Source organism: Sciurus carolinensis, chromosome 3 (genome assembly GCF_902686445.1).
Source record: "Sciurus carolinensis chromosome 3, mSciCar1.2, whole genome shotgun sequence".
Taxonomy (NCBI): Eukaryota; Metazoa; Chordata; class Mammalia; order Rodentia; family Sciuridae; genus Sciurus; species Sciurus carolinensis.
In genome coordinates, this window is record NC_062215.1 from 168,687,655 (window position 1) to 168,703,813 (window position 16,159).

General features: G+C 39.7%; 1 protein-coding gene across 2 annotated transcripts; it reads right to left on the bottom strand.

The window, feature by feature from the left end:
* Positions 1 to 10,273: 10,273 nt before the first annotated feature.
* Scg2 (secretogranin II) lies at positions 10,274 to 15,570 on the bottom strand. 2 transcript variants are annotated; one of them, XM_047545980.1, is made up of 3 exons: positions 15,425 to 15,570; positions 11,599 to 12,553; positions 10,274 to 11,478 (listed from the first exon to the last, which is right to left on the bottom strand). In XM_047545980.1, the coding sequence occupies exons 2-3, from the start codon at positions 12,537 to 12,539 to the stop codon at positions 10,692 to 10,694; spliced, it is 1,728 nt and encodes a 575-aa protein (XP_047401936.1). In that variant the 5' UTR covers positions 12,540 to 12,553; positions 15,425 to 15,570; the 3' UTR covers positions 10,274 to 10,691. The 2 variants fall into 2 exon arrangements, with proteins under 2 accessions (XP_047401936.1, XP_047401935.1); XM_047545979.1 differs by having other exon boundaries at positions 10,274 to 12,553.
* Positions 15,571 to 16,159: the final 589 nt, after the last annotated feature.

Below are 16,159 nucleotides of genomic sequence, written 5' to 3' on the forward strand. Positions count from 1 at the left end.
AGAACAGACCAACACCAAAAGTAGTAGAAGACAGGAAATAGTTAAAATCAGAACTGAAATCAATAAAATTGAAACAAAAGAAACAATCAAAAAAACTGACAAAATAAATAGTTGGTTCTTTGAAAAAAAAAATTGATAAACCCTTAGCCACACTAACAAAGAGAAGGAGAGAGAAAACTCAAATTACTAAAATTCAAAATGAACAAGGAAATATCACCACAGACACAATGGAAATACAAAACATAATTAAAAGCTATTTTGAAAATCTATACTCCAACAAAATAGAAAATCTTGAAGACATCCACAGGTTTCTAGAGACATATGAATTACCTAAACTGAACATACACAGGAGGACATACGCAATTTAAATAGATCAATTTCAAGTAATGAAATAGAAGAAGTCATCAAAAGCCTACCAACAAAGAAAAGTCCGGGACCAGATGGGTTCTCAGCCCAGTTCCACAAAACCCTTAAAGAAGAGCTCATTCCAATACTCCTCAAAGTATTCCATGAAATAGAAGAGGAGGGAACCCTCCCAAACTCATTCTAAGAAGCCAATATCACCCTAATACCTAAACCAGACAGAGACACGTCAAGGAAAGAAAATTTCAGACCAATATCCTTAATGAACATTGACGCAGAAATTCTCAACAAAATTTTAGCAAATCACATACAAAAATATATTAAAAAGATAGTGCACCACGATCAAGTGGGTTTTATCCCAGGGATGCAAAGTTGGTTCAACATCTGGAAATCAATAAATGTAATTCACCATATCAACAGACTTAAAGTCAAAAGAATCACATGATCATTCCGATAGATGCAGAAAAAGCATTTGATAAAATACAGCACCCCTTCATGCTCAAAACACTAGAAAAAATAGGGATAGTGGGAACATTCCTTAACATTGTAAAGGCCATCTACACTAAGCCTATGGCCAATATTATTCTATTTGGTGAAAAACTGAAAGCATTCCCCCTAAAAACTGGAACAAGGCAGGGATGCCCCCTTTCACCACTTCTATTCAACATTGTCCTCGAAACTCTAGCCAGAGCAATTAGACAGACCAAAGAAATTAAAGGGATACGAATAGGAAAAGAAGAACTCAAATTATCCCTATTTGCTGATGACATGATTATATATTTAGAGGAACTGGGAACAGAAACCTTTTAGAACTCATAAGTGAATTCAGTAAAGTAGCAGGATATAAAATCAATGCTCATAAATCTAATGCATTTTTATACCTAAGTGATGAATCCTCAGAAAGAGAAGTTAGAAAACTACCCCATTCATAATAGCCTCAAAAAAAATAAAATACTTGGGAATCAATCTAACAAAAGAGGTGAAAGACCTCTACAATGAGAACTACAGAACACTAAGGAAAGAAAACCTTAGAAGATGGAAAGACCTCCCATGTTCTTGGATAGAATTAATATTGTCAAAATTACCATACTACCAAAAGTGCTATACAGATTCAATGCAATTCCAATTAAAATCCCAATGATGTACCTCACAGAAAAAGAGCAAACAATCATGAAATTCATCTGGAAGAATAAGAAACCCAGGATAGCTAAAGCAATCCTTAGCAGGAAGAATGAAGCAGGGGGTATCACAATACCAGAACTTCAACTATACTACAAAGCAATAGTAACAAAAACAGCATGGTATTGGCACTAAAATAGATAGGTAGATCAATGGTACAGAATAGAGGACATGGACACAAACCCAAATAAATAGTGTTCTCATACTAGACAAAGGTGTCAAATCATGCAATGGAGAAAAGATTGCCTCTTCAACAAATGGTGCTGGGAAAACTGGAAATCCATATGCAACAGAATGAAACTAAACCCCTATCTCTCACCCTGCACAAAACTCAATTCAAGATGGATCAAGGACCTTGGAATTAGACCAGAGACCCTGAATATTATAGAAGAAAAAGTAGGTCCAAATCTTCAACTTGTTGGCTTAGGATCAGACTTCCTTAATAGGACTCCCATAGCACAAGAAATAAAAGAAGAATCAATAGATTCAAACTAAAAACTTTCTCTCAGTAAAGGAAACTATCAGCAATGTGAAGAGAGAGCCTACAGAGTGAGAGAAAATCTTTGCCAATCATACTTCAGATAGAGCACTAATTTCCAGAATATATAAAGAACTCAAAAAACTCTACAGGAAGAATACAAATAACCCAATCAACAAATGGGCTAAGGACACTTCACAGAACAGACACTTCACAGAAGAAGATCTACAAGCAATCAACAAACATATGAAAAAATGTTCACCATCTTTAGTAATAAGAGAAATGCAAATCAAAACTACACTAAGATTCCATCTCACCCCAATTAGAATGGCGATTATCAAGAATACAAGTAACAATAGGTGTTGGCGAGGATGTGGGGAAAAAGGTACACTCATACATTGCTGGTGGGGTTGCAAATTAGTGCAGCCACTCTGGAAGGCAGTATGGAGATTCCTTAGAAAACTTGGAATGGAAACACCATTTGACCCAGCTATCCCACTCCTTGGCCTATACCCAAAGGACTTAAAATCAGCATACTACAGTGATGCAGCCACATCAGTGTTCATAGCTGCTTAATTCACAATAGCCAGATTGTAGAACCAACCTAGATGTCCTTCAATTGATGAATGGATAAATAAACTGTGGTGTATATATGTATATATATACACCATGGAATATTACTCAGCCATAAAGATTAATAAAAGTATGGCATTTGCAGGCAAATAGATGAAATTGGAGAATATCATGCTAAGTGAGATAAGCCAATCTCAAAAAACCAAACGATGAATGATCTCAATGATAAGCGGATGATGACACATAATGGGGGGTGGGAGGGAGGCAAGAATGGAGGAAGGAGGGACTGTATAGAGGGAAAAGAGGGGTGGGAGGGGTGGGGGGAAGGAAAAAATAACAGAATGAATCAAACACCAATACCCTATGTAAATGTATGATTACACAAATGGTATGCCTCTACTTCATGTACAAACAGAGAAACAAGTTGTACCCCATTTGTTTACAATAAAAAAAATGAGGATGGGGTGGGGGGTTAAGAACATAGCATTGGATCTAATGCTCTAATAAAGACATAAAATTGGAAAGGAATCCAAAAATAAAAATAAAAAAAAAAAAGAAAACCTCAAATTAAGCCAGATATTAAACTACATAATATTCAAGGCAGCACTGTTTTGAGATTTATGTGTTCTGAAAACACCAAGAGCAAGAGCCCCTTGTGAGGTCAAGTGGAATGCATAGTAGGTCTTTATTCTCCTGCACTAAACAGCTGGGGGACAGGAGACCTTGCACAGACTCTGTAGGGCACAAAACTGCAGAGAGGAGATCTGCTTCACAGTTTCTGCTCAACCACCCCACCAGGTACTTTGAACAACATGAAAGGGGCATGGTGGTGGGCACTGTGGATACAGAAAGGGTGTTCAGAGCTGGCCCCGGACCTCCAAGAGCATATCATATAACATGTGAGGCAGACAGGTCCATCTGAGGCGCCCCGGTCACATAGCAAGGCCCAGAGGAGTAAGCACAGTTGGTAAAGAAGGGACGAGTAAGCAGGCTGAGGAACCAAAAGTATCAAGATAGAAGTGCGTGCAAGGAGCTCAGAGAGTACCGGTGTGGCCTCTGCCGCATTATGTCTTAGTGAGACGCTGGGGCCTACCTCGCCGAATTCTCCCCCTCCCACCCTTTGCCACTCATGAAGTCCAGAAGTCACACCAATGGCAATGATCTAATGACAGGGCCTCAAGGAGAAAGAGCCTGATAAAATAACAAACTTCAAGGTATCGGCCGTACATTTTTATGTGAAAATGTCCTGGAAGTAGAAAACAAGGAAAATAGGCATATGCAAATGATATGGAAATTAGTTAGGTATGCATATGTGGTTTAGGTCCTCCAGAAAAAAAAAAAAAAAAAAAATCGCCAACGGCTGCTGCGATAAACCATCTAGAGGTAGATAGTATCTGAACACTTGGAGGCAAATTATCATCTTTGTTCCAGATCAAAAGGTTTAAAGTAGCCAGGAAAACTCCCCCGGCTTCTTAGTGCCTGGTTCTTTTCACCCTTTAGAAGTTCCCTGGGGAAAGCCCATGAGGCATCCTGGCCTTCCACCTGTCAGGAATAATAGTCCCGGATTAAGCTGCATTAGCCATAGTACTATGCATTCAGGCTGGCGTCGCTGCTATCCACATGCGACTAATCCCCATAGCATTATTATAATAGTAATTTTTCCTTCTATGGGTCAAAATAACTATGATTCTCACTTATATTGCTAAAAAAATAAAATCAAAATGACTGTAATTTGGTAATGCTAGAACGCTATATCTTCTGAGAGGATTGCCTAATCATGGCCGGGACCCTTCTGATAATGCATAAGTTAAACTGAAAACATAGCTGGGCCCAGCTTTCCCAAGTTGAGAGCTCCTGATTGTCCCCTTCCTGCTAAGTTACAGCTCTGAGCTCAGAGCTGCTGCCACATCTCTTTGTACCAATGTGGAAGACTTGGTGGGAAAGGATATGGAAACCTGGATCAAGGATGGCATTTCCATTTCCCGCTGGGTGCAGTGATGCGTGCCTGCAATCCCCGCCACTCCGGATGCCGAGGCAGGAGGATCACAAGTTTAAGTTCAGCATCAGTAACTTAGCAAGGCCCTAAGCAACTTAGTGAGACACCATCTCAAAATAAAAAAATAAAAAGGGCTTGGAATGTGGGTTGATTGCCTGGCACCAAAAAAAAAAAGAAAAGAAAAAGAAAAAATAAATTTCAAGTCATACCATATCTGTATTGGTATAATAAAATTTTACTTGATATATTAGCTACAATAAAATGTATATAATAAAAATTAATATAATAAAATTATATACATGCTTGTTTTCCTTATTCTATTAACAAGAATTATTTTCTTTTGCTGTTCTAGATCCAAAGTCATCTCCACTCCACTCTTCCTTCATTTTCTCCTTTTTCCATCCCTCATTTCCTGGTTCACAATTCATTCATTTACTCAATCACTAATTTTTTTGTACTTCCTATGCTTCAGTTACTGATCCAGATAGCTAGAGATTCAACAATGATTAAAACAAACAAAAACTACCCTCAGGAATATCTCATTGAATGTTGGAGGAGTGGACAGTCCATAAGATAAAAGTGTAAATTGAGAATGTTAGCTGGAATGCAGAAGGAAAACATCAAGCAAGAAAAAGTGTTTGTGAGTTCAGTTTTAGGAAGAATGGCACCAAGAAGTCGTATCTGAGCAAAGACTGAAGGAGGGAAGGGATAACATCAGGCGCTCTTTGAGGGTATAGCATTTCTGAGAGAGCAAACAGGAAATGCAAAAGTCTTGAGATGGGAATATGTTTGGCATTTTTAAGCACAGGGCAGAGACCAGTATAGATGAGAAGGATAGCATAGTAAAGAGGGTGCCGGGAAATTAGTTCAGAGCTGGATCGTGTAGGTCATTGCATATCAGCACAGAAAAGTTGGCCCTCAGGTGTCATCTGGTCTAAGTCACCATTGAATCATAATGGTGGCTACATTGACAATATGGTGCAAAGACGGATTGGTTTCAGAGTGAACCAATTCTGACACAATTGAGAGATGATCACAGTTTGTAGAAGGCTTATAACAGTGGATATGTGAGAAAAGGAATACATTTGAGTGTGGGACAAGATTTACTTAATGAATGGATTATAAAATTAAAAAGCAGAGTCACTGATGTAAGTAATAAGTGGCAAACATCTGCTTTGGTGTGAGTGGTTGGGATAGAAAAGTCTGTGAGAGGAGCTGGAATTTTTTCAAGCAGTGGAAGTCAAGAATTCTTCATTGATATTACATTTAAGATACCTATTGGACACCCGAGGGTCATTGTCATCTAGACAGTTGAATTTAAAAGTCTGGCATTTGCAAACATTATGAGCTGGACATACACATTTGGAAATTGCCAACCAACTATTGGCAGTGAAATTATGAGACTTGATGGGACCATCCAAGGAATGAACATGGATTGAAAACAGAAGAGTTGCAAGTTCTGAACTCTGGTCTCCAATGTTGAAGAGGAGATAGAAGCAGAGGAGACTGAGAACGAGCAGCCAGTGACATAGGAGAGAAGCCAGCATGTTCAGTGGCCTGAACCAAGCAAAGGAGGTGTTTAAAGGTAAAAAGGTGATGTCATTGTCAAAGACTGCTAAGCCGTAGAAGGTGAGGACTAGGAACTGGTATCAAATTTTATAATTTTATATTTAAAACTACAAATACTATTTCTATGGAGAGGTGGGCAAAGGCCTAGCTGAAAGGGTTTTGAAGGTAGGAAGGGAGAATTTGGATGAGTACCCACAACTCTTTAATGGGTTTTTTCTGTTAAGAGGAAGAGGAGACCTAGGGCAGCAGGTATAGGAGGATCTGGAGAGAACTTTTATTTGCTTGGTTGTTTGGTTTTGCAGACAAACTAGAAATGGTTTTGCAGTCCATTTGTCTGTTGATAGGATCGACTGAGCAGAGAGGAAGGAGTGGATGCCAAGAAGATGGGAATAACTCTGACGCAGGTTCTCAAGTGAGGGAGAAGTCAGGGCCCAGTGCATGAGTGACAGGGCAATAAACCAGAACCAGTTATCCAAGAATCAAAACCAGGAGAGTGTATTGTCACAGGCACAGGTAGGAGGCCCAAGTGAAGGTGGAAGCCGCAGACCTCCTTGGGGTGCTCCATTTTTTTTTTTTTTCAGTGAAACTGGGAGCCAGATAATTATCTGGGAGCATCAATTGTGAACTCCGTGTAGACATTTTCAGAGTGAAAAATATGGTATTATTGGCTAAGGAATGGGAGATGACAGGATTAGGGATGTCTGAGGACTACAGAGCAGCATTATGGGCTACTTGAGGGTCATGAACACTAATCTGCCAAGGTGGTTATGTGTCTTGCTCCTGCTATGTTCAATGATAAGAGAGAAGGGACAAGTAGGTGTAAAGTGTATTTAACTTAAGTTGTTCAGCAAAGACATTACAATGAAACGTGAGACAGAAGAGGGTTAAAGTTTGCAAGGTAGCAATGCCAATGACTAACCTGGAAATGTACCTTGACAAGGTGGGTGGTGAAGAGCAAAGGAGATGAGCAAGAGTCAAAGGGTGGTCAGTGGATTACATTTTTGGGTGGTTGGAAGAATTATTGGAACTGAGGTGGTAGAGGAAGAGTACTGGAAAAATTTAACCTGAATGTTAGAAAGAAGTGCTCAGAATTGAGATGTGAGATAGGTCACAGTTGTTAACAAGAAAGAAGAATGACCTAAACAGGCAGAGAGCAAACAAAGAATGAAGTCGGAGAACTGGGAAGATTGTCTTCGTGAATAATGAAATCAACAAGTATATAGATAGAAAAGGGCTAGAAAGTGTGACAGAGAACAGAAGCTGCTGTCTTTTATGAAAGAGGGGAAGTGACCTGGGTAGTAGATGGTGACAGTCAGAGGAACAGTGAGTGCTGGCATGAAATTTATACTAGAATATTTTTATGGAAGAGAGAAGGAAAAAGTACTGTAATCAGCAAAGGGAAAGGCAGAGGAGCTGTAAGGGAAGCTGCAACATTTGGGGAAAGGAAGAAATGGAAGAGATGTCACAGAAGTTGATGGTGCAGGATATTTTGCTTAGAACTAACCTTGACTATCAATGGGTATAAAGAAAAACCTCACTGAATATGTGGAAGAGTAGAGGCTGAGGCTCAGGAAGGTGATGTGCACAGTTTAGGGAGGTTTGAGGACAGGAGAGGAAGAGTGACCGGGAAGCCTTGTTACAAAGGGTACGTTCAGATGGGTTCTAATTGTTCCCACAAGCCACAAGCATGAAGGGGAGGGAAGGTTTGGTGGGGGGATCTTGCTGGGAGCATACAGAATGCCAGGCTACCTCTGATTCCTACTGATGGAGAGATGGACTCCTGAGAAGGTATGGGGCAGTTTTAGTGTCTCTCTCCTCCAGCTGGTGACCTGCAGGGACTATCTGCTTGGAAGGCTTGAGCTTCCTGTGACTTCTGATGAAGGAGTTTTCTGGCAGGGAGAGGGGCAGTGTTCCTCTAATTTCAACTAATTCGTCATCCACATTCTTGAATCGCCTTTCTTATGCTAGGGAGCAATATACTGAAGAACTTATGAAAAACAAAAACTTTGGATCAGAAATAAGTTAGCCTGATAAGTCAATAGCTGGGGACATGATGGTAATGCCAAAAGGCAAAGATGATGCTGACTGATGCCTGGGAGTAGCACTCCTCCCACCAATGACTAAGGTCAGGAGGAGCATATATATCCCAGATTAAAATATCTACCAATCCTGATGCCCGAACTGTCTCCCTTAGAGAGTCATGGAAATGCCAGCCTATCTGAGACTTCAAGAGAGAAACTCAGTGCAGCCGAGAATGAGGGTCTGCATCCCACCAGTCTGTGTATAAATCCCAACTGGAGATTCGTTAGCTGTGTCCGTCAGTTAACTTGCTCTCATTGCCTAATCTCTCAATAGATTTTTCAAACACCACAATGAAGACAAAGTTCTGTTGGGTGGAGATGCATGTGCCATTCTCTTATTTTTGCTTTGGGCTGGGGTGGAAATAGTCACTATTGACTTAGAATCCAGGGAACAGATTACTGCATGATATAAAAAACTGGAGAGTATGCAGTGGTTGAGTGGTGTATATGGACAGTGGAAAACATGGTGTATAAATACGTCCCCTAGATTTAAACTGCGTATTTGTCCCAGGTTTCTTCACTTGAAGGAGGTCCAGTTTACTCCTGTTTATCCCCTGCACATCTGACTCCATACACAGTAAAGCATCAGACCCATGGAAGGGCACAGGTAGGAGAATAATTGTTAATTATGGGTTAAAGTCCCACTCCACCACTAACCATGTGTACAACAGTGGCAGCTTATCTCACCCTTCTGAGTTTCCAAGATAAGCATAACCTTGATCTCAGAGGGCTCTGTAGAAAATTAACTGGTACCCCATGCAAAAGCTCTCTCTGCATCCACAGTGTCTGCTTCATAGCACTGCCGGTGGGGCAGTAACAGCCTATTCAGAAGCATTTGAGAGTAAGGACACATGTTAGAAACTCCACAGAGATAATCACCTCCAAGGCCTCCCCCACCTAGAGATTTCAAAATTCCATGAAATTATCTGAAAATTGATTGGAAAATAGTCTGGGGAAAAAAGTAGGAAAACCTACATTCAGTTTTTTCCCAAGGCATCCAGGCCCTCCCACCACCCTTTGACTGCTTAAGTATTCCCCAGACACACACACACACACACACACACACACACACACACACACACACACGCATGCATGCATACACGAACACACATGCAAATGGGTCCTCCTTTGGAAGTAACCTGTGTGAAACTTCATGAGTTATCACTATCCCACCTCCCAAGTCCCATCCCTCAGCTAAAAGGGCACATCCCAGGCAGGCAGCATGGTGAAATGATTAAGAACAAACATTGACAACTCATCATCCTGGACGACTTGGGGAAAGATATTCAAGTCTTCTGAGTTTTGTTTTCCCAGATATGAGGGGGAAGTGGAGTGAGGCTAGAAGCAGAACCTTGACTGTGACGTAGTGTGTACCAAATGAGGTAAAGTATACAAACCATAAGGACCTCAGGTGGAATGATTATTTATTAGATGCACACTGTAATGATTATGCACTGCCTAGCCCACCAGGCAGCAGAGAGGGCACTAGGTCATTCCCACTGTGACTGTGCTTTGTCACTTACCTAAAAGTCAGTTTGGAGGGCCTCTGGCTGCATCCTTGTCTTCTGGGGTGTCCTGGGAATAGGTTGGTTGCTTCCAAGTCTGTAAACATTTGTGATTGCCAAGTATTCTTTCTCTCTCTCTTTTTAACTTGTTTGTTTTAAAGTGGTTATGGGTATGAGAGATTTAAATGTCTTTTATTTTTATAAATCAAGGGTGAGAGACATAAATACTACACCAAAATGATTATCCCATAAATGATATGTGTGTGTGTAACACCGTGGGGAAGCATAAACAGTGGGCTACTAGAAGATGCAGCATCCTGCAGGCAGGTAGCATGAACACATATTCAATTCATTATCTCTTACCTGGATGGCCATGGACAGGAACAATTTTTCTCTCTCGGCTCCATACAGCTTGCTCCACAGCCATTGCCTCTGGTTTTCCCGAATGAAAAGTCCAAAGGTGTCCAGAAATAACATTTATTAATGAACAATAAAACACACAATAGAAAAGGCCTTGTAAATAAAACTATATATTTATAATGCTTTATTGTTTTTGCTCCAGTACTCCACAAAACACTACAGACAGTAACAAAATAATTCAATAAATATTAAAAATTTTCAAGAGAGTTATAGGACACTCTTTATCATATGTGAGCATCGGCAATGCCACAGCCATTAGATACACTGTCAAACACGATCATAGATATCTTTCTTGAATAAAGGACATAATAATTTTTTTTTAATCCAGAATCAGAACATTTACACAGATCCATACACAAGAGAACAACTCAGAGTGAGTGAAGCAGATTCCCCAGTGACCTGGAATCATCTGCCTGTACATCACTTAAAGATATTACAGTGTTAACAGGATAGAAGTCAACACACTAAAGAGAAATATTGGGGTTCACTTGGGGTGGGAGGAGTGAAAACAGCAATGGGAAAGCCGCTTACATATTTTCCATGGCTCTCTTAGCAATGTGCTCCCTTCCCTTTTCTGCCTTTTCTTGGTTAAGGTACTCCAGCACTTTCATTAGCAGATCTTCATCCAAGTACTGTCTGTTCGGGGTGTCATCTTTCTTCGGGGGCCCCACAGGGAATCGCTTGCTCACTGGAGCCAGTTTGTCAGTCTCCTGAGAGTTGCCTTGACCCAAATGCTCTTTGATGGCCTGTTCAAGTTGGTCCTCTTCCTGCAGGTCATCTTCAGATGAGCCTGGAGTGGGCACCCGCTTCACCTGGTTTGAATTCATGATCTCGGGGTATTTAACTAATATCCGGGCTAAGTACTCTCCTAATTCTTGGTCCTTGTCATTCGGGTTTTCATATGCCACTTGCCCATTGTCAACGTCAGGAAGCCAGGCAGCTTTGGGAGGCTGGTTTGCTCTAGATCTTCCAGGACCATAGGGAAGCCTCAGCAGAACCTTCTCTCTGTTATATTGATTGGGAAAATATGGAGGTTTTTGATTTGTTGCACTCTCCATCCCTAAAAGATTTAAAATGTCCTCAACACTGAGCCCATCTGGGAAGGCCTCGGTCACGGCTCGCCCAGGTGCCTTGGGGTACCCGCTCTTGGACAGCATCTTATTTGGGAACAGGTCCGGATGGTCTAAGTCGGCCTCTGAGATGTCCTCTAGGTCAGCAGGAAGGTCGAGCTCCGGCTCTGGCTCCACCGACCCACTTGGCTTCTCCCCGGTTTTGAGCATGTCAATTAAGTCTTCAGGGGGTATCTGTAAATTCCTGGAGATTTCAATCAACTGATAAATAGACTGAGAATCAAGGGGTTTCTCGAAGAGCTTGGCCGCCCTCTCCCCATTTTGCCCATTCTGCGGCCTCCCACCCCCCGCAGCGCTCACTAACCTTTTCAGATAGGCGACGACTTTGGAGACATCATCTGAGAGCTGGGCTCTGTCCTCCTTCCGGAGATCTTCGTCCTGCCCCGAACGCTTCATTTCTTCATTGATTTGTTCATTTTTTTCCAGATTCTCCTTGCTGTCCCTCACCTCTTCCTGGGTTTGAGTCTCTATTTTCTCCTCCACGGGGTTCCAGTCTTCTCCCCCGACCACGTCTTCGTAGGCGATGTTACTGGCCTTGTAGATGTCATCTTCGTCGTCCGAGTAGAGCCTCTGTGTCTCATCGGCCCTCTCCCGTTTCTGGCCGCTTGGTCCCGTCAGTTTCCCCAGCTCTTGGAAGACAGACTCCAGGGTGGCAAGACTTTGAGGCGTATACTGCTCCTCCACGATTTCGTTCGTGCGTTTGAAGGGGTTGTCCCTGGAATTCTCTTCATACGCAGGAGGGAACCGCATGTGCTTGAGCTTCCTCTCTGGCCACTGTGGAGTTTCATAATCATCAGTCGTGTCCACTGGGAAGTTCTTTTCCGAATTCATGCCATAGGGCTTGTTTTCTTTCAGTGCCAACTGAGGCTCACTTTCAGCCTGCCTCAGAGCCTCCAGGATTATCTTCATCCACTCGTCTTCGCTCAGCGAATCCCTTGAGCTCTCTGCCAAGTGACTTTCCTCCCCATTTTCTTTCTGCTGAAGGGGAACAGAGACACCTTGGTAGGGGTTGTAGTCTGGGCTGCTTTCCTCTTTGTGAGCTTGCTGCCGGAGCCTTTCTATGTACTCCAAAGCCCTGATCATCTCGGGACTGGGAAACCTTTGGGCATTTTCCAATCTTGGGTCTGGTTCTTTCTGAAGCAGCTGGTTTCTCTGGAAAGAAGCTGCCTCAACTCCAGAGATGAAGAAAATTAAATGGATAAGAGACAAGGCTGCTCCAAGTTGGTGGGTCTTAGCTTCTGCCATGTTTTAAAGATTTCCTTAAAGCATAGAAAACATGAGTTAAGACAAATGAGATGGACTAGAAGATGCGATAGCAAAACAAACAGATCCCTGAGGAGAAAAAAAGAAGCAGAGACAATTTCACATTGCACTGAGGCTAGCTCTCTGAAGTCCACAAATTATCTTCCATGTGATCCTCCCAAACTAACTCCAGGAATCATTAGCAAAATTGCTACTCATTTGCATCAGACTTGCATAGCTTTCTTGGTTAAAACAGTAACAAAAACGCTGTCATGAGATTTCTCAAATTTTAATTGTTTCATTTGTAAAACTTATAGTTGGACTTTTAGCACATGTTGCTTTTTTTAATAAAAGAGAAAAAACTCTCCAAGATAAATTGCAGTTATCGTATTTAGCATTGTATTGAAATGATTGGGAAAATAATTTGTTTTAAAACACACATGTACACACATAATTGTATTATTAAGATTGTAACAAAAAACGTGACTTATTTTCTGAATTATTCATCAATTTCTGTTGTAGAAGCACAACAGCAGTGACATTGCTATATAATATTGATTCAATACAGCATATTAGTGTCAATCAGATGGAATGCCTGGATGAATATCATATGGATATGTTTCAGAAATAATTTTTCTTACTCTGACATCAAATCCACCTAGCAATTAATAACCCCAGAACATAGGTCTTCATTAGGTCATAGCAAGTAGGCTCAAACAACACAATTTCTTTCTGTGTCAGCATGCTACAATAATATAAACTCTTTAAATCCCTGTGCTCCATATTTCTTCTAATAATTTTATTATGACTATCTTGAAAAACACAATTATGGTTATATTTTTCATCGGCCCTCAAGAGTGTATAGTAAACAATAACAGATGTTACAGAGAGAACATAAGTTTACTTAACTAGTCTATTTCTAAACTGTAAGTGTTCAGATTCAGTTTGTCTTATGTCTGTGTCTATTTTTGTGTGGACCTGTGAAATCTTAAAATGACTCATACTGTTAAAAAAGCCTAAAATAACCACTATGTAACTCCCAATTTAGATAAACACAGACAATGTGTTGAATTCTTCCTACTTAAAACTCTTCATTCATTTTTTTCTCCAGCTCTTTAAAAATCTCTTATGAATTAGCAAAAGGATATGTTTTATATTTGGCATGCTAAAGTTGAAAAGCTGTTTCAACAGCAATTTCATTGTAAATAAAATAAATTTTTAAAAGTTTACAAGTTTGTTCATGTCTTTATTGGATCATGGTTTTGTGATAGATTAGCTAAGATATATGTGTAAAATTTTCTGTTACAATTAGATATCAATTGTAAAAAATGCCCTTGTTTACTATATCATATCAGGGATTAATGCTTTCAGTTTTAGAACTTAAAAATTGAGTAGTTATACAAACTTTAGCACAGTTACAATATGTCTAAAAAAATAATTCACATTAACTCCATGACTTAGTTTACTGAAAGAAAAACCTCTAAAGGCACTTCAAAGAATACATCCAAAATATTTGCCATGAATAAATATTTACTTTAATTTTATTCACAACATTCTTAGGTTTAAGAACATTATACATATTATGCATTCTTCTTTATATTGTTTCAAGATTAATTTAGTTTTGGTAATCATTTTCAATACTGGTTTTTGAAATAGTAATCTTAAAAACCTGATTGAAATTATTTTCCAGGAAACTATTTTCTTTAATTATTCTTAGTATATAGGTTATGTGCATGTCTTTAAAATCAGTTCTTTGGAGGTAGGTTTTTCTGTAGAGTTGGAGTGGAATACTCATTGTAGTTGTTTAAACCACAGTCTAACAAGTGCAACCCCTTGGTCATTTATTCAGATTCATTTGGATGACATAGTCTCAGCCTTTCAGACTCAAAGGATTTCTTTCCCTGGTCGTAGTTTAACAGCTCTAATAATGTTTTATATACGGTTTGATTTAAAATTTAATTTCCTATCAAGGTCACTTGATAGCTATTATTAAAATATGTTAAGTTAAAATGTCATTTATACCAAAATCAGATAGGAACATCAACACTGGAGCATTAACCCATGTGGATATATCTAATTTGAGCAATTCAACTAGTTGGGATATAAAAAAAATACTCGGTCCAAATCAAAATCTTTAGCAAAGTATTGTACAATCTCAATCAAAGTACAATAATTACAGTGATAATTTGTGCAGTTTTGAATGTTCTCAACATGTATTCAAAATCATCATTTCTCTGTAACTCATGGTCATATCTAACCTGTACCCCCAAGATAATATTGAACCCTACGCCTGTTTTATGATCATTCTAAGCTACTTCCCTAGGACTCAAATTCAGAGAAAATAATGGAAGCCCTTAAAGATATACCAGATCAGAATAATTAAATATAGTTAATTCAGAGCTCTTATAAGATAAATATGAAAGGAAAAAATAGTTCCAAATTGGTTTTCTCTATGATTAATATGTTTAACAGTCTTTGAGTCATTGGTAACCTACTGTTAAGAATATTAAGCACATAAATTATATCCCTGGTCGTATCTGGCTCTTAAGCAACAATACATTAAGGAAGGAAACAAATATCAGGTCTGGTTAACTTTACATTAATATGTGTATTGACACTATATTCCTTAACTTTTCACTCCTTTTACATATGATTATCTAATAGCATTCGAGTTAATAAATAGCCAACAGTGAGTGGTAGAAATCTCAGATGCAATCACAGACATATATGTATGGTATCCTTACATTGGCGGAAGAGCAGCAGGTTGCTCTTCAGTTTTCTATCGATTAAAAGCTTGTCAATCGGTCTTTTTTTCTCCTTAGCTAGGAATTGGGGGAAAACACGCAATTCACAACTTTCCAGTCAATCGAAGAGAAAAGCAGCCTTACCTTTGTTTTATAGGGCAGAGAAGGTTCACAGCATGTTCCTCCTGGTCCGCGGGCTGAGCTCCTCGGGCCGTTTCAGCACCCGGACAGCTCCTCGGCTTATAGGGAGCCGCCGCGCCTGACTCCGCACTGCACACTGACGTCACCCGGCTCAGCCACAAACCCCAGCACAGGCGAGCTTTTTCAAAGAATTCCAGAGAAAATAATCACTTTATGTATTTTTTAAAGTGTTGCATGCTTACGCCACCTGTCTTTTTGTGGCAAAAACTGCAGTTTTCCTTTTTCTTTTATCAAAATCTTTGAGGCTTGAACTAAAATGCTTTGCACAAATTCCCTTAGAAATTTGTCAGACACGACTAATTGCAAGATAATTTCGTCTATGTTCTGATGTTCTAATACCTTGTAATAAGGGTTTTTGTTGTCACTTTTGTTGGTTTTTCTGCCATTGTAGCTGTTACAAGAAAGTTTTGCAGATAAGGATTATTTTTTATTCATTGTCCATGAAGAAATTGCATTATCATTTCCTGGTATTACCTAAGATGAATGGAGGACATGTTATGAATTTCTGAAAGGCCATATTTCATATCATAATCACAGGCAGCATTCTTTCAAATATCATGTCTATTTGAATAAAAAGGAGAGCTGCCTATTTTATATGAGAATCAACTTGAAAAGCTTCAGAATGTTTTCTGAAATAGGTATTCATAAAATTTCAAGTATCGTAGTTAATAATTCTAT